The sequence below is a fragment of the Gobio gobio genome (genome assembly GCF_949357685.1).
Source record: "Gobio gobio genome assembly, chromosome: 7".
NCBI classification, from domain to species: domain Eukaryota; kingdom Metazoa; phylum Chordata; class Actinopteri; order Cypriniformes; family Gobionidae; genus Gobio; species Gobio gobio.
Window position 1 is genome coordinate 43681352 of NC_137103.1, and position 18358 is coordinate 43699709.

The window sequence follows — 18358 nt, forward strand, 5'->3', positions numbered from 1 at the left end:
GCGCTTTCGGCGGTGGACAGGGGTCAGCATGAGCCCCCTGACTGGTCTGCGGCTATGCAGCCCCATACGCAAAAAACTGCAATGTGTATTCTGACACCTTTCTTTCAGAACCAGCATTAACTTCTTGAGCAATTTGAGCTACAGTAGCTCGTCTGTTTGGTCGGACCACACGGGCCAGCCTTCGCTCCCCACGTGCATCAATGAGCCTTGGCCGCCCATGACCCTGTCGCCGGTTCACCACTGTACCTTCCTTGGACCACTTTTGATAGATACTGACCACTGCAGACCGGGAACACCCCACAAGATCTGCAGTTTTGGAGATGCTCTGACCCAGTCATCTAGCCATTACAATTTGGCCCTTGTCAAACTCGCTCAAATCCTTACACATATATTTTTCCTGCTTCTAAAACATCAACTTTTAGGACAAAATGTTCACTTGCTGCCAAATATAGCCCACCCACTAACAGGTGCCGTGATGAAGAGATAATCAGTGTTATTCACTTCACCTCATAATGTTATGCCTGATCGGTGTATATATGTATAAACACACATACACGTTCAAAAGTTTGGGATCAGTAGATTTTTTTAATGTTCTTAAAAAGGGTCTCCTCATCAAGGCTGCATTTATTTGATCCAAAATACAGTAAAAACTGTAATGTTGGGAAATATTATTACAATTTCAAAGAAGTTTTCTATTTGATTGTATTTTAAAATATAATGTAATCCTGTGATGCAAAGCTGAATTTTCAGTATCCTTACTCTAGTCTTTAATGTCACATGATCCTTCAGAAATCATTCTAATATGCTGATTTGTTGCTCAAGAAATATTTAGTCTTATTATCAATGTTGAAAACAGTTGTGTAAAATTTTTTTTCAGGATTCTTTGATGAATAGAAAGTTATTTTTTGTAACATTATGACTGTCTTTACTGCTTTAAAATGTAATTTATTCCTGGTATGGCAAAGCAGAAATCATTCTAATATGCTGATTTGGTGCTCATGAAAATGTCCTTATTATTATCAATTTGAATATTTTCTGTTGTGGAAGCAACATTTATTTAAACAGATTTTTTTGTAACATTATAAATGTTTTTACTGTCACTTTTGATCAATTTAATCTGCCCTTGCTAAAGAAAAGTATTTCTTTCAAATATATATATACATATTACTGACCCCACACAATTTTAAACAGTAGTGTGCTGCTTCATTGTTCGTACTACAAATATGTGAGACTGAATGACCGTATTTTATATTTGACAAATGAGAGTGTTTCAATTACAAAAACTTAAGTGCATACATCTTACAGTTACAAAGAGATTTAGTACAATTTATTAAAGATTTGCTCTGAAGCACTTCTCATGCATGTTGGAACACACACCCATGACGCCCCACTGAGATTCACCTGTGAAACAGCCCCATAGTTATAGTCTGCAAAATGAGTGTTGGATTTATTCGCTTTGTTTCACGAAACTTGCATAAACTGGAGGATTTACAAGGCAGTCTTATTACCCATAAATCACTAACACTGCACACTTGCACGCTTAAGATGACCATCTACAACATTCTGTCTTCATGCTTGCATGACAGAGTCTTAGGTCTATTTCAGTCACTGTGTTTCACAGTGTGATTAAGTAAGTCTAGTCAAAAACAAGAAATGTGTGTAAAGCATCTTACTAAACGAGAGCACATTTATGATCCGAATTCCAGTTTATATCCAACATATTTAACCTGTGGTCCAAACAAAAGATGGCACAGAGTGTAAAAGTATCAGGGACTAAGAACATACAGAACGTAAAAAAATACTTATCATTTCCACAAACAGCTGAGGGGATAATTTAGAAATAATATCCAAACCTCGGGCCACAAGGTTATATTACTGCAATAAAAGATGCCTCAGCCATTAATATGATTTCAGGCCTTGGAGGGATCCTCTTACAGTTTGTTTGAACATTTAAAAAAATAAAATATTGTGTAACACACATCCTACATCCACAAACACACACACAAACCCATTATCTGAACACTACATAAAATTACACACTTGACAGTTATATAATGAGCATTCGCACTCCTGCTATTCTCCAGCTGCTGAGATGATTGCGTGCACGCATGCTGCTCGCCCAATCAACAGCGGAGGCCAGTGTCTACACGTCTGATACGCTTTCACGTGCTTCTGTCGTTTAAGCGCAGTATGAGTGGATCTACAAACCCCTAAGACTATTCTGAAAGTGAAATGCCCATTAACACTGATGAATTGTGGGAAATGCCATACATGGGGGAGTCATGGAGAGGCCGCTCTAATACATGCACTGATATCTTACTGAAGACAAACATGCATAACTAACATGAAAAAAAGACTTGCATTTACACGCAAATAAGCAAAAATAACCTGTTTTAGATTGCACTCAACATGTGTGTGAAAGGGCCTAGGGTAAGTGTTTCATAGTCCTTGCATCATCTAAGAGGATGTTTCAAGGTTTACATGCATTTTTCCTTTTGAACTACTGAATATTCGCTTAGTGGAATCACACAAACTACAGCTGCAAGCCTTGCAACAGAGTGACACTCACATCCATGAACTCCACATTGGCTTTGGGGCCGGTCGCCTCGTTCAAGATCTTTATGGCCACGGGAATCTTCACAGTCTCACCCTCAGGAACCCAGATGCCCTGAAATCACAAAAAATATATATTTCTTAGAGGGATTTGGGTGGAAATGCACTTTTTTACTGAAGAAAATGTGAATGTTCGTGCATAGATGCTAGGTAGTAGATAAATTGTTCTCGCCTGTTCTTTAACACACTGCTAGAGTGTTCTTGGTGGTTGTTAGGGTGTTTTAGTTGGTTTTTAGGATTAAAATGAGTCTACCATCAAATATATTTTCTTGAGTTTTCATCACTTTTGAGTTGAAGTGCGCAACAGATCAAAAGTTTGGGGTTGGTAAAATGTTTTAATATTTTTGAAAAGCGGTCTCTTTATGCTCACCAAGCCTGGATTTATTTGACCAATACAGTAAAAACTGTAATATTGTGAAATATTATACATTTTTGACTTCAAAAAACAGTTGTGCTGCTTAATATATTTGTTGAAACTGTGAAACCTTTTTTCAGTTTTCTTTTATAAAAAGAAAGTTCAAAAGAACAACATTTATTTGAGGTTAAAAAAAAAATTGTATTGATGTAAAAGTCTTTACAGTGACTTTTGATTAATTTAAAGGTTTAGTTCACCCAAAAATGTATATTATGTCATTAATTACTCATCCTCATGTTGTTCCAAATCCGGAACACAAATGAAGATATTTTTGATGAAATCTGAGAACTCTCTGACCCCTCCATGGACTGCAACGTAATTGCTACTTTCAAGGCCCAGAAAGGTAGTAAAGACATCGTTAAAATAGTCCATGTGACTCCAGTGGTTCAACCTTAAACCTTATGAAGCGACAAGAATAATTTTGTGCGCAAAAAAGCAAACAAAAATAACTTTTGGCCGAGCACAATCCCATGATCACAAGCATGCGTTGTGGTGCTTACGTGAATCGCGTAGGAGACTGAAACGGACGGAAGAGAAGAGATTGTTGAAAAAAGTCTTTATTTTTGTTTGTTTTTGCGCACAAAAAGTATTCTCATCACTTCATAATGTTAAGGTTGAACCACTGTATTCACATGGACTATTTTAACAAAGTCTTTACTTTTGAACTTTCTTTTTATAAAAGAAAACTGAAAAAAGGTTTTTTTCTGAGCCTTAAAAGTTGCAAGTACATTGCAGTGTTTGGAGGGGTCAGAGAGCTTACGGGTTTGGAACGACATGAAGGTGTGAACTAACCCTTTAATACATTCTAGCTGAATATTTTTAATTATTTTTAAAAAACCATACTGACCCTTTTAAACGCTAGTGTATCTTTAATGTCCACAGCACTGTATGGAACATGCACCAACAAAAATAAATAAATACATATTTATTGTTAAAAGTTTTGATAAACCCCCAGCAAATGTGCAATTGTAACTATAATGCTTTCCTTATAAAAATATATGGGCTGCAGAGATCTTTCTTCAGTTCTCTCTGTCTCCGTTCTAATGTCATTACCTTGTAGACGGTGCCGAAGGCCCCGGCTCCCAGAATCTTCACCCGTTTCAGCTCGGTCTCTTTCAGAATGCGCAGTTGGGCCTGGTTCGGGGCCGCACCACTGGGCGTCAGGGGCTCCACTAACTGAGACACACAAAGCAACGGAAGGGAGACGCTGTCAGTGACGCTACAATCAATCTGGATAATCAATGAACATTTGGTACTAACTCAAATAAATTGAAATGCCCAGACCATAGGGTATGAATTCCCAGTAATTTATTTAGTCTTTCTGTGCCATTATGTGGCGCATATAAGAGTTTGGGAGCTCAATCAATGCATAAAAACCCCTGGCGATAAAGGAACTATTGAAATGCAACTAGAGAGAGAGGGACAGAGATAAGAGGAAAAAGCAAAGAGAGAAGATACAGGAAAGAAAGACAGAAATGGAGAAGGTTAACCTGATAAAATATGAAGGGGGAGAGTGTGTAGGAAAGATTGGGAAGCTAAGAGAGAATGAGAGATAGAGAGAGAGAGCGTAAATCAGCCGTTCTATCGACCCTTTGCGGCGTCCCCTGGCTCATCACAGCCGCCTGATTAAAAAACAATAGCGCTTCTTCATTTAAATGGAATTGTAAATCAGGAGCCTGAACACAGAAGGCGGAGGAGAGCCAGGGGAGGGGACGAGCTGTGATCCAGGGAGCTGTCCGCTGCAGGCGGTGCTGAAACACAGATCAGGAGCTGTCCGTGGTGCTGAAAAACGTAGGCAGAATTGTGCTGCTTCAACTTAATATGAATTTATAGTGATAGGATAGGAACACCCTATACCGGTGAAAATTGAGATATGGGAACGCTCAAGACCATTTGGTTTATTGGCATACATGATGTCCATTATCACAAATATGTACTTTCTTATGTGGCATGCGTGGGCCAGCTCCAGATTATTCTATGGAGTATCTGAGGAGAGCATTATGCTCTCCGTTCAAAGCCTGAGGCCATACGGATATATGTACGCATGAAGGCGAGAGGTCGGAACCTCCGGGCACAGAAGCGCGGGATCCTTGCGCAACCTGCACTATTATGAACCCTCCACCCACACTGCGATATGAAAAATAAACAATGATATTAGGAGGATGGGTAGAAGGAGAATGAGTAAATGAAAAGGAAGGACAGAAAAAGTAAGCATTAAGAGGAAAAATAAGCCATAAGTGAGGCCATCATCCCACCAGCAAGGACACGACTTCTCATTAATGTTCATTTAATTAACACATACAATCTCTTTAAAAAGAGGTTCAAAGAGAGGCTATTATCCTTAGCATTGGAATAATTCATTTAGACTGTTCATGAGATTTACATAGTAATCAAATGTAGATTGAAATGTAGTCTTTATAACTTTTATAATATGTTTGGTTTATCGAAAACTTAATTAACTGTCATTTTCCATGAACAATGTACAAAATCGCTTAAATGAGAATGAAGTAATGTTTAGTAATTTTTTAATAAATGGTTAGTAAAAGGAAATGTTTAACCTTCATAAAATGTGGATGAACACACTCAGGAGGCCAAACTAAATAAAGTTACCAGGAATTTGGACATTTAAATACAGTTTAATACCTTGATTTGTGTCATGTTGCTATTTTCCAATTAATTACGTATTTAATCATTTGATCATTAAATACAAATAGCTGAATATCAATTAACATATTTTTGTAAAAAAAATATGATTGTTACTGTCAAGAATTTTCAGAGAATACAATACAATTTTAAGATAATACAGACATTTGATGCGTTAAAAACTTTTTATTACATTAAATTTGTTAGATAAAAATCAAACATGTCTAATAGGTGTCTAAACATAAAACATGGGGTACCCCTAAAGTTATAAAAGAAAGTGCGACACATTAAAAGAGCTAACATTTATCCTGGGGTGATGTGTTCATTCATGTGGGCCAGGGGAGATTCTGGGATTTCAATATTGGGGGGCTCAGCCCCCAATGAGGGTATGATTTAATACATATATTGTTTGTACACTAGGGTAGGCATGAACAATACAATAGGTTCTAAGTTAATCCCTGAATATTGAATTAACTTCTAATAATTTTAAATAACCAGCTAATATTATTAATATTCATTAAAGCTGCAGTCCGTAACTTTTTGCGCTCTTGCGGTTAATAAACAGAACTGCATGTGTCTTGCGGAAGAACATTGCAGCCGGAGCTACTTCTCTCTGTTAATGTCTATGGCGAGTCCTGCAGGGACTGTGCTCCTCCACAGCGGTTCCTACCAGACCGGTCTGAAATAGTACATAGTACTATATATATACTAAATAGTAATAGTACATATACCAATATAAACACTGACAAAAACACGGTTTGGAAAATTGATTCATGTTGGACATTCTCATTATATAATTTTTGTAAATCTTGAACACAACATTTTTTTACGGACAGCAGCTTTAAGAATATAGACAAACTTTATTTTAATATTTAATACAAAAAATTATATTTATATTGTAATTGTCTAGATTGGCAAATATATGGGTAAAAAAATGTTTTTTTAAAATATGTTTTTAAACACATGTAATGTTTTAAACGCTATTATTTTCATCTTTTAAATTTAAAGAAGATCTATATTTATATTTTTTTTCATGGAGATAACATGAAAAATTTGCCATCGTTTAGTGGATGATTTCTGTTACCTGGTGAAAAACAAATTTCACCAGGTAACAGAAATCATTTCATGTCAATTTTTAACATGAAAATGTTATGAAATTACCACTATAACCAGCAGATGACCACTCATTAGCTCATTTGTCATTTCCACTTCCTTTTATATTTCTTTTTGCGTGTTTTGCTTTTGATTTATTATAAAATAAATATTTAAATTTTTTTGTTGCAATTTTATTACACTGAAGTATGAAGTAAAGCAAGAGTAGGAAAAGTCACAAAGTCTCTAAAAGTCGCCATTTAGATTAAAAGAATTTAAATAAATAAATAAATACATAAATAAGTCCAGATTTTACAGTGTCTGTATACACCTCCTGCATCACATTATGTAAACTGCATTTATGACAAAGAACTACACAGATCATAACATTCTATCAATAAATGCACACAAATTGTCCTCTTCTTTTGACGATGAGCTGCGCTGCACTGCTACGGATTGAAGAACACGCTGAATAACGCAGGCTAATATATGAGTCGATTGCCTGCCGTCGTTTTCATATAAGTTTTAAAGGGGACTGAGGCAATCACAAATTAGTGTACATATTACGGAGTTAAGTGCACATTTTTAGGGGGGTAGAGCCCCATTTGTGGTGTAAAGGAAGAAATTGATTTAAAAAGTGGAACAAGGCACAGAAATCGCCTTGTGTAAAACAAGCACAGTATAATAACTAAACTAGCATAAGTTCCTTTTTCAACTTATGAAAAATTTCATAAGGATATGACCTCACTCATTGCCCCTCATTGGTGGGTACTTCCTCTCAGACCATCTCAAGAGACATACAGAGTACCATGGGTCATATAACCCTTCTCCGGGTAATTGTTCCGTTTCTGATTTGCTCTGTCCTTCTGGTTTTCAGGCTCCATGGAATTGGCTGAGAGTACAGTCTTTAGGAAGTTTTTTTGTCTGTTTTCTGAATCCATGCTTAAAAAAAAAAAAAAAAAAAAAGAGTAAGTAAAAGATGGACCATGTCTAACCTCAGTCTCCAAGAAGCGCCTCAAGGCTCTCTTCTTCTTGATGCTCTTCCTTCTGACTGATATGGCAACACTCAGGCCCACAATGATCACCACAAACAATCCTCCAATAACTCCAGCCGCAATGAGGGGAGTCCTGAGGGAAACACAGGAGAGAAAATAAACATTAGCCATACGCAATAACAATAAACTACTAGGTAATTGGTCCCATAACACACAAACCAGTGCTTCTCAACTGGTTCTGCTTCATGACTAATATATTTGGACATCAGATATATTTATACACACATTTACTTATTTATTTATTAAATACAACATTTAAAAAAAAAACTCAACAGACTTATCTTTATAGTTGAGAGCCACTTACGCATACTATAGAAGAACAAAAGATCTGTACAGATTGGTAGAGAAACCAATCAGAGGAGAGGGCTAAGAATTGCCAATATCCCATAAATGAGAAGGAACCTGAACAAAGCCTCACTCTCAGAAAGAAAGGAGATATTTGGTTGGATGTATCTGCAAAAAGCCTTTCCAACTGCTGTCATCTTGCATCAGTCTTCTCTGGGCTGTACTTTGAGCTTTCGGTTTGAATCTTCGTCTGAAAATGTTCCCTTAGCATTAATGAAAGGCCTAATTCAGTTAGTAGGGACGACGGCAGCACTAAATCAGCGCCGACTGCATACAATACACAGCACATTCTGTCATATTACAGGTCTTTCATTAAGATCCAACTCTTCAGACTGCCAATCTTACCATCTAATTGTCTCTGCACTTCTTCATCCTTATTTCTAACAGTATATGGATCTAAAGTAGACTCGCCAGTTGGGGGTATAACCCCCCCCCCCCCCCCCCCCAAAAGTCTTCTTTTTTAGAATTTTTTTTTTCGTCTAGAAAAAAAGCATAAACGCGGCGTACACAGATGATGTACTCATGTTCCAACTGTGCTATTTTATAATTGTTGGATGATATATTTGGCATTTTACATCTTAAAGTTGCCATTTGTATTTGCATCTTGTACGATTAGCCCTGCATTTTTAAGATACCATATTCAGTTCAAAATTGCAAATTTTTTATGCAATGAACATCAATGTTGAAGGACTAATCAGAAAAACAAATAAAAAATAACAGACCCAACTTTTTTTTTAAATCACCAGTGTTATGTGCTGGTAGCCTAGAAATCTAGACGCACCCTAGCGGCAGCAAATCTAATTTGCAGCCAGGGTAGTCTAGCAACTCTCCGTTGGTGTGTGAGCTGGAAAAACCAAACTCTGGTCAGGCCAATCACATCGTGTATAGAGTCGGTGGGCGGGCTTAACATAGTGACGACAGAGTTGCGGCGGTTCCGCCGGTTCCTTGAATCGGCTTTGGCTGCGACTCTGGAAGACTTGAGAATAAGCTTTTCTTTGAGAAAAGAAAAAAGAAAGGCACTGAAGTCATTCTTAAGAAAGGAAGATGTGTTCGGAGTTTTGCCGACCGGATACGGCAAAAGTTTAATCTATCAACTAGCTCCGCTTCACCTTCTTTGTTGCCCTGATTGGTTGTTGCGCTATCCTATTGCGTGCAGAGGGAATTTGAAAGACAACCGTTTATTCCGGATTGAGCCCTGCCAACGGTGTGTTCCCAGACCCAACATCTTGATGTGGGTCTGGCTTGTCAGGCTAATGTGCTGGTGATTTCTCAGGACACTTTTTTTCAGTGATTTCTGACAGGTTGTAGGAACATAATTATTCAAGAAAACAAACTGCTAACAGCTAATTTAATATCTTAATTATAGTGAAGTGGCAAAAAAGCCTGGTCTTAAAAAGCATCTTGAGACCCTTGTGTTTCATTCTATTCCATTAAACTCGTCCAGTTGCTTCCTGTGTACATCTCTGTATGGTTGAGTCCAGAGCCTTAAAACAAGGTGTTTGTGTTTGGTCTTCCCTCATGTATAAATCTGGAACTGTAAGTTTGTGGAATGGAAATGCATTCCCACTCAATAAGGCGAGGACGGTGAAGCATTGCCCAGGCATGATGAGCGATAGACTGCTAGATTATCTATGGGCGAGATGAGAATCTCTCCCGTTAATTTGATATTGATCTGCAGTCAGAATACAAAGCTTATGAGCCACGGAGACCATAGCCGGGTGCATACCATCACCCACCGAAGCCTGTGCGAGTGTATAGATCCCACATGCGTGAGGGAGCTTCCTTCGCACTGACAATGAGCAGGCAATTATGTTGATGCTGCATTGCTGTCAGCACGCACCGTGCCACTGCCGTATATTGCATTGGAAGGAGGACAGGATGTCTGACATCTTGTTTTATGTAACCTGCCATGTCTTTTCCAAATGTGCAAGAAAGACTCTGGAGAGGAGCACTTAGAATACACATTACAGAGAGGTTAAACAAGGATTTTTGGAGGTACGGCAGTGATTCTCATGCCCTACACAAGATAAGACATGACCCACCCATCCAGTATTACTTATATTGAAACCATTCTGTGATAGTATTATATACACATGTTAGCTAGAAGAAAATAGTATATATACAGTATATTACACAAATATCAAATGTAAATGCAATAATTTTATTTAATGTACAGTACTGTGCAAAAGTCTTACAGTGCGTTCACACCGCTGCCGGCATCAAAATTGCCCTGCCAACAACGCTGTAGAAAGATTTGTGGACGCTCTGACTTACATTGAATGCTTGGTCTTTTTTTTTACTTTATTTAAAGGGGCCGCAAAGCAGACAAGCATGTTGATCGGTTAATTGTGACTGACTGACTGATGAATGTAAACGTTCTGCAAAGTTGTAAAGTCGAAAGTGTGCGATAAATAAAGTTATTGTCTCCCAAAAGAAGGAATGGATTCTGAACCGCCTATCCGAGTCGCTTGTATTTGAATCCTACTGCGTGGCGGTTCTACGTCACTAGAAAAGACATTTGCCCACCTATGTTGTACGTTGTCCACCCAAACAACTTGACCAGCCCTCAAACATCATTTTACTGACGACTGCTTCTCAAATCTCAGAGTTCAACGCGGGATTAGCAAAACGCTTGCTCTTGAAAGATAGGTCAGTACCCAGCTTTAGGAAGCCTCCGTAGGGAACTGAAGTTTATGGTAATGGTCGTTAGCTATCTGGCCAATCAGAGCAGAGTAGCTTGTGGAAAGGAGGGATTTAGATAGAAAGATTCATCTGTTGAGTCGTTTGAAAATCGTTGAAAAATGTGGTGATGTACAATGTTTATTATGACAAAATGAAAATGAAGACCTCCAAAACAAACTTTAAAATAGCATAATAGGGGCACTTTGAGCCAGTTATGTATATCTTTTGCTGTAGTGTGTCAGTAGGAAATACATTTCCAAACATTCCTTTTGCCATTAAAGGGTTACTTCAGTGATTTAGCATTAAGCTTTGTATTTAAACTGGGTCATTTATGTAGTAGAAATGTGAAATTATTTTACAATGTGGTGCCTTCTAGACTGTGAAAAGACAGACAATGTATTTTTGTCTCATGGGGATGAAAGACAACAACTCCCAGAATGCACTTGCTTCGCTGCCCACCGCGGCTCCACCCCAACATCGGTTTCATTTTTATAGTAATTCAATCATTTTGTTCAGCTAGAGAATAAACACTACAATTAAAAACTGAATGTGTCTTCTCAATAACGTATGAGTCAGCTGAACGAAAGTCACTAGACAAACGCAGCAGGAGTCAGATTTCATTCATCACGAGAGCACAGAACTGAGGTAAGCGCGGCAGTCATTTACAGCGCGTGTCCAGTCAGGCGCGTTCTCAGATCGCATATGGAAGCTAAACTTTCATAGGAATTCATTGAAAAGTTGAAACACTCACTTTCTCTGCACGGCTCCGTTATGAATGCCAGAGGCCGAGCTGTGCGCATTTACATTCTGTGAGTGAGATGAGATCCCTCTCCTATGAGCGGGTTGAAAACATGCGGAACAGCTCCCTCTACTGGCTGTAGTCTTTAGGCTCTGGCTAAAAAATCCTCCGATGACGCAAAATGACGGTATTTGCGTTATCTGAGGATTTTTTCCAGAAATAAGATGCGTAATTCTCTCGTCTCAGGGGGATATGAGGGGGGAAAGTACCATAATTCGAATATACTACCGGGCTTCTACTGATACAAAGCTTAATGCTAAATCACTGAAGTAACCCTTTAATTGTAAAAATCCAGTGAGATTTTTGTATGCACAAGGACAATAGCACAAGTCTGACAATAGCCGGTATGCTCTACATGGAGACAAGTCTGTCTGGGATTACTAATACAAATGTGCTTAAGGCCCCGTTTAGGCTAGTGCATTTTCGTTTTAAATGAAAACTATCTGCGTCTACACTGGCATTTCCACTGCGTTTCAGAATCGATCTCTGTCTACACTAGCCTAGAAATCTAGACGCACCCTAGTGGCAGCAAATCTAATTTGCAGCAAGGGTCGTCTAGCAACTCTCCGTTGCTTGCGAGCTGGAAAAACCAAACTCCGGTCAGGCCAATCATATCCTGTATAGAGTCGGTGGGCGGGCTTAACATAATGACAGCAGAGTTGCCGCGGTTCCACGTGCTACTTGTAAACAAAGAAGCAGGCGAACAGCGGTCTTTCGAATCGACTTTGGCCGCGACTCTGGAAGACTTGGAGTTAAGCTTTTCTTTGAGGAAAAAGCAAAGAACGGCACTGAAGTCATTCTTAAGAAAGGAAGATGTGTTCGGAGTAAAGTTTAATCTATCAACTAGCTCCGCTTCACCTTCTTCGCTGCTCTGGTTGGTTGTAGCGCTATCCTATTGCGTGCAGAGGGAGTTTATCCCGCCCCTCGGATTGAGCCCTGCCAAAGGTGAGTTCCTCTTAAAGTTAACTCTTGCGCATGTAGGCAGCTGCAGTATTATAAAATACAACATTTAACGGCACAACGGCTGCTAAAAAGGACCACAAAGTCAGCAAAGTATGCAGTTCCATCTCAGTGTTATTATTTAAATGGTCTTTGAGGCTGGTATGTTACAGAGGCATTGAGAGAGACAGCTCTGGGCTGCGTTTCCCAAAAGCATTGTAACAATAGCCACCAATGGTCTCTACCATCAACTTATAGGTGTACTTTTGGGAAATGCAGCCCTGGTCTGATATTGTTGTGTTCAGCGTAATGTGGCACTGCATGAAAACACTGAAATCCGGCACTATCCGGGCATGGTATACTTCTGTGTAATTTGATGTTTACCGGATGTATGTGGGAAAAAGCGGATCAGAGTAACACGGAACAGTATATTTCCAGAAAAACCCGGAAACCTCACGTATGCGGACGTATACAGGAATCCGTGAAATTTCACGGACATATACAGCTGAAACACTGCTGGGTGTGCTAGGACTGAAGACTGTTAGGTGTGAAGAAGACCTTTCATATGTTAATGACTGACACTTGTGCTGGCTGTTCTCAGAAGGAGGGGGGCAGGGGAGCACTTCAGGATTGAGAATTATCTCTGGTCTACTGTAGGCTACAGCAAACAAGCTTTTTACACAGAAAAAATAATTCTTAAGGCCCTGAAACACTAAACTGAACTAGCAATGACTAAAGCCGACTGTGGGGTTGGTTCACGTTGCCTGGGTCTGGGCCAAACCATCAGAATGGTGTGTCAGGGCCTTAAAACCACTGCATGAAAAGAGTCTCTAAATCAAATATTTTTTATAAAAACAGTACAAAATAAAAACCCTGTCTGAACATATACGTTCACAAAAAAATCTGAATATGTAATGAAATAAACAAAGAAATGTAATGGAATTAACAAAGGATAATTAACCAAACATTTTAGACTATCCCCAAACAATTTTTGCAAAGTTTTACAAATTGTAGGCAATAATAGAATTAAATAAAAAGGAGATGAAATGTGGAAAATGAAAAAGTTTGTTTTAAAAACACCAAAAACTGATATGCTCAAAATAAAAATATGGAATAAAAAAGAGCAGGGATTCACTTGCTCAAGAAACACAGAAACACAAGCAGATCTTTCAGCTCTGCAACTATTAACAAAAAGTGTCACTCCAAGATTCTTAACTTTAACACGCTGCAAAAGAGGAGCGTTTTGAGGTTTGAAATCCACCACTCACAATAGATGTAGGTGCAACCAATAAGGTTACCAATAAAAATAAGGCAACCAATAAAAATAATCCTAATTTTACAGAAAAAAACGTCAGTTTTTTACAGTATTTTCTTGTAATTTTGAATTATGTTTAAAACAATGTAAAATTACAAACAATATCTAAATAAACAACTTGACTGTTATTTTAAGGATTATATCATTAATGACAAATTACAGTAATTCTCATTTTTTTATACAGGAACATCACTGTATTATTTTTCTGTTTTCATAAATAACAAATTCATGCAAAATTACAAACAATATCTGTAAATTACCAACTGTAATACAATATTTAGCTCATTATATTAAAGGTTTATGTTTATGTCCATACTAACAATTTAACATTATTCTTTGTCATTTTAAAGTAAATCTTATTAGTTTTATATTTACACTGTAAGAATAAAAACCTAAAAAAAAACGCAGCTACAGCTGCAAAACAAAAACCGTAAAATAAGTCAAATATCTTAAGTCAAATAAAGTTAAAAAAACTTCACAGAAATTTACATTAAACGTTTTAGAGAAAACACTATTAGTTTACAGATTTTTCCTTATTTAAATTAAGATATTTTACTTTAATTTTCTGTTTTACAGTGAAGGTGTATTTTTACATTCAAACTGGTTTTACATTCAATTCTGGATACAAATATAACAAAATATATAGCAAACTAAATATCAAACAATAATTGTTTTTAAAGAGTACAAATCTGCACTGCAAATCTGCACAGGTTGAAACTTCCAGGCCTCTGCCCACACCACAAAACAACATTTGACCAATTCATTAAATATAACAGCAAATAAAAATAAATATACACATTTTCTAACTGTTGTTTTAAACAAGTTTTTTTCTATATTTGCAAGGCTACTTGCTGTCTTTCCGTGTTCTTTTGAGCGTGATTGGTCAATCTGAACGTCATCCAGAAATCTGACCAATGACAGTGCGCGCCTTCAGTTTGAATTATACACCCGTTGCCGTTGGAGTTGCTCGTTGCTCGTGGCTCGCGGGGACGCGACGCGATCGCGCGGCTTCTAATCTTCAACAGGACGGCTTCTTCTGTCCATTAATGGCATTGCATGGATCATTTTAAACCTGTTAAAATCTTATTTTGGACGAATTTTGATTGTGGGATGTCGACTGAGAACGAAAAAACATGAATACGAACAGACTAAGTTTCCAATGGCGGACAGCAGACGGTAACGTAAACCCCTTTATATTTTTTCTACTGCTTATCAAGATATATAACGTTAGTGCATTAAAGTCATATGCTAATCGTGATTAACTTACATATTCTGTTTCTGTGTTTTGTTGTAATATTGTTAAGATAGGGCTGGGTGTTATGGCGATCTGATGATACTGACTATTGTTAGTGATTTTGCTGTAAACGTTAACATTACCGTTTTATATTGCGGAATGGGAATATAGCGTATATAACGCAGCACTGACTGTACTAAAACTTTTTGACATTTTGACAAGGAAACATGCATGAATGTAGAATAATGAACGGGACATGCATGTGTTAAAATAAGCCTCTCTCAGACAGCAGGCGATCCCGAAATCAATTATCTTTCTGTAAAATGCACACAATTATCTCAGAAACCTTGTCATGTGAGGTATTCACTTGATTTAAACAGTCAGTTATGTCTTAAGTACGTTAAACAGTTCAAGTTAACGTGGGGAATCCCGGATGCGTGTCATTCTGTGCATCAGTTCTTAAAGGGGCTGCAGCTTTGTCATCATTTTAATAAAACAAAAGAATAGAGAAGACCTTCTGCTTCTTTAAGAATCATGTGATATTAATTAATTGAATATCATACAGTGAAGACTTTTAAAGCAGTATTATTCTGTAGCATTTTAATAAAATATCCATCAAAATAAATATATTGTGATATCGTTATTGTAAAATATAATTTCTCATGTATGTATAATTATATGGTCATAATGCCCATCCCTACTGTCAGCTAGTTTTAAGATCAAGCTTGTCATAAAATGTAACAGAGCTTTGGAATGAATAATCTGAGATCATGTAACTTACACTTGTTCTGCAGAGAGGACAGGAAAACACCATCCTTGGACTCTGAAGAATTACAGGCAAACCAGGATTTTGGATCTACTGTAAAGTTTTTGTATGGGCCTGGTGAGTATGTTTTGCAAGTCCATGTCCGTAAGTTGATAATTAATATTAATGTTTTATCAAACAAATTAATATTCATTTGTGTGTGTGCATGTTTCTTCCCCCCTCATGATCCAGAAGTTTTGGATCCATGATCCTGAAGAACTTTTACAGATGTTGACCCTGAATGTGTAAAAGGTAATCTTAAAAATGTTGTCATTATTTTAATGTTCTCTGTTTTTTTCTGTAATGTAGACGCATGCATTTTCTGTGAAGTTGCTTTGAAACAATATCAGGGTTTTTCCTACATTGAACATTTTTTGCCGGCCGCCAAAACAAATTTTTGTCCCGCCAAAGCCTTATTTGTTGAGTTATTGTGATTTATGAGTGATGTAGAACAGATGACTGCTGCACTTGAGTTAACTGAGTGACAGAGAGAACGACCAGTGAGCTCCTCCCGCTCGCACGCTCTCTGTCTTCAAAATAAGCATTCTTAGCTTTCTAATGTTTCACATATTACGTTAATCAAAATCAAAAGGTCGGAAGACCGAATCCATGTTGCACGTGGCGCTATCAGACGTCTTCCTTTAATTACCGCTGGGTGTGAAATGCGCTCAAAAAACATTGACTGATTCTCTGACCAGCTGACATAAAGCATACTTTAAATAAACAGGAAACAAATCCTATCCGGTTATGAAGTGTTTTCTGTGTCTTGACAAATCTTTCGCGATTTTCTAAAGACGTGATTCACACACAACGCGTCTGCTAATGTCCGATTCGCCACCTAATGACTCCTTTGAACCGAATCATTTTAACGACTGGTTAGAACTGATCTGTCCAACACTGAACTCACAAATTAGTTTAATCATTTACTCAGAACAACACCTGAAATGAGAACACAAGTGTGCTTACCCACTTTAGCAAGAGTGGATGGTAAGAATTATTTTTAATTATCAACAGTCTTTCAGCTTATTTATGTGGACAATGTGTAGTAAAATAAATAGCCTAAAATCATTTAGTTTAGACTGGAGTGAGGTGAACCCAGAACAAATTTGTTGTTAGCTAGCTGATTGTATATGGCAGAAAATTAGGCTATTTGTTCATTTTTTTTTAATACTATTTTTTTAATATTGATATGATTACCAAAACAATTATCAGTAAATAGTGTAAAAATGAGGAACAAAAACAAACATCAAGGTATCAAAATAAGATAAGCAAAAGTTACAAACTTTCTTTGAATTTATTTCAAATTTATTGTCAGTATTGCGCTTGCAGATCATGTGGGTAGGGTATTTTTTTTTTACCGTGCGTATGTGTGTGTATGGATGACCATGTCTGTCAGCCACCACCGAAGACCATTTTTGACCCAGGAAAAACCCTGAATATGTATTGTGAAAAGCGCTATACAAATACATTTTAATTGAATTGTTTTACTTACTTTTATTGGCATTAACTATATATTATTAATGTATTATTTGGCAGGTCTCAAGATGTATTTTATTTTGTGAGACTTTGCTGAGGAAGTATTCTTTGGCTCAGTCTGAAAAGGCCCAGAAAAGAAACACTATGAAGAACATCACACAGAACCGTCAGAGAAAGAGACGGGTAAGTTAAGAAACCGGTTAAGCTTTTTCCCTCCAGAATGTTACTATACTCCTCTCTGAGTTTTAGTGGTTAATTTACTGTCATGTTTTGCAGTTGCTGGAGACCAGGTCCAGGGTTGCACAAACCAACACAGAACCTGTGGGAGACCGCAACTATAGACCTGATGAAGATGAAGATGGTTGTTGATGGAAGGCTTGGTTAGGCTAGCTACTACAAACCAGACTAGACTGACCCACACTACATGTCACATCACCAGCCCATCATGCCAGTTTGAAAAAATGTTCAAAACTCAAACAACATTGTGTTAGAGTTGGTCACAATTATTTTATAATTATAATTTTAATATTCAATTGTTCCATTTTATATTTTCTTTATTCCTATGTTTATATACTTATACTTTTATTGGTTCCCATATATAGAACATTTACATATATTTTATATACACTTTTTAATTTATAGATTTCTTTGTCTCGTTTTATATTGTATACTTTGTATGTTTGTTCCTTTTTAGATGTCCATGTTGCTTTTGATCTCCACGTTTTGTATTGTTGTTCCTTTTACGTCGCCTTCCTTTAGAAACATTTTGTTCACTTATCTTTTCCCCCATTCATTTTAATGTATGTTTATAATGCTCTTTGTTCTTTTTATTTGGTTATATTGTTTACTTGGAATATTTATATGTATTTTAATATATTTTATATACACTTTTTTTGTCTTATAAATTTATTGTTCTCATTTTATATTGTTTAATTTGTATATTTA

The 18358-nt window shown here is 37.2% G+C and overlaps 1 protein-coding gene and 1 long non-coding RNA gene across 5 annotated transcripts in view; one reads left to right on the top strand and one right to left on the bottom strand.

The window, feature by feature from the left end:
* The window catches only part of erbb4b (erb-b2 receptor tyrosine kinase 4b), a 429788-nt gene that overhangs the window by 53598 nt on the left and 357832 nt on the right, over positions 1 to 18358 (bottom strand). For all 4 annotated transcript variants that reach the window (XM_079822543.1, XM_079822542.1, XM_079822541.1 and 1 more), the window contains 3 exons: positions 7759 to 7891; positions 4082 to 4204; positions 2570 to 2668 (listed from right to left, as the gene is read on the bottom strand). In XM_079822543.1, the coding sequence (XP_079678669.1) occupies positions 2570 to 2668; positions 4082 to 4204; positions 7759 to 7891 (355 nt within the window). The remainder of the gene's footprint in view (positions 1 to 2569; positions 2669 to 4081; positions 4205 to 7758; positions 7892 to 18358) is intronic.
* Positions 15606 to 17726, top strand: LOC307129800. Its single transcript, XR_013816941.1, has 4 exons — positions 15606 to 16015; positions 16130 to 16189; positions 17474 to 17596; positions 17690 to 17726. It is a non-coding gene; the product is annotated as an uncharacterized lncRNA (long non-coding RNA).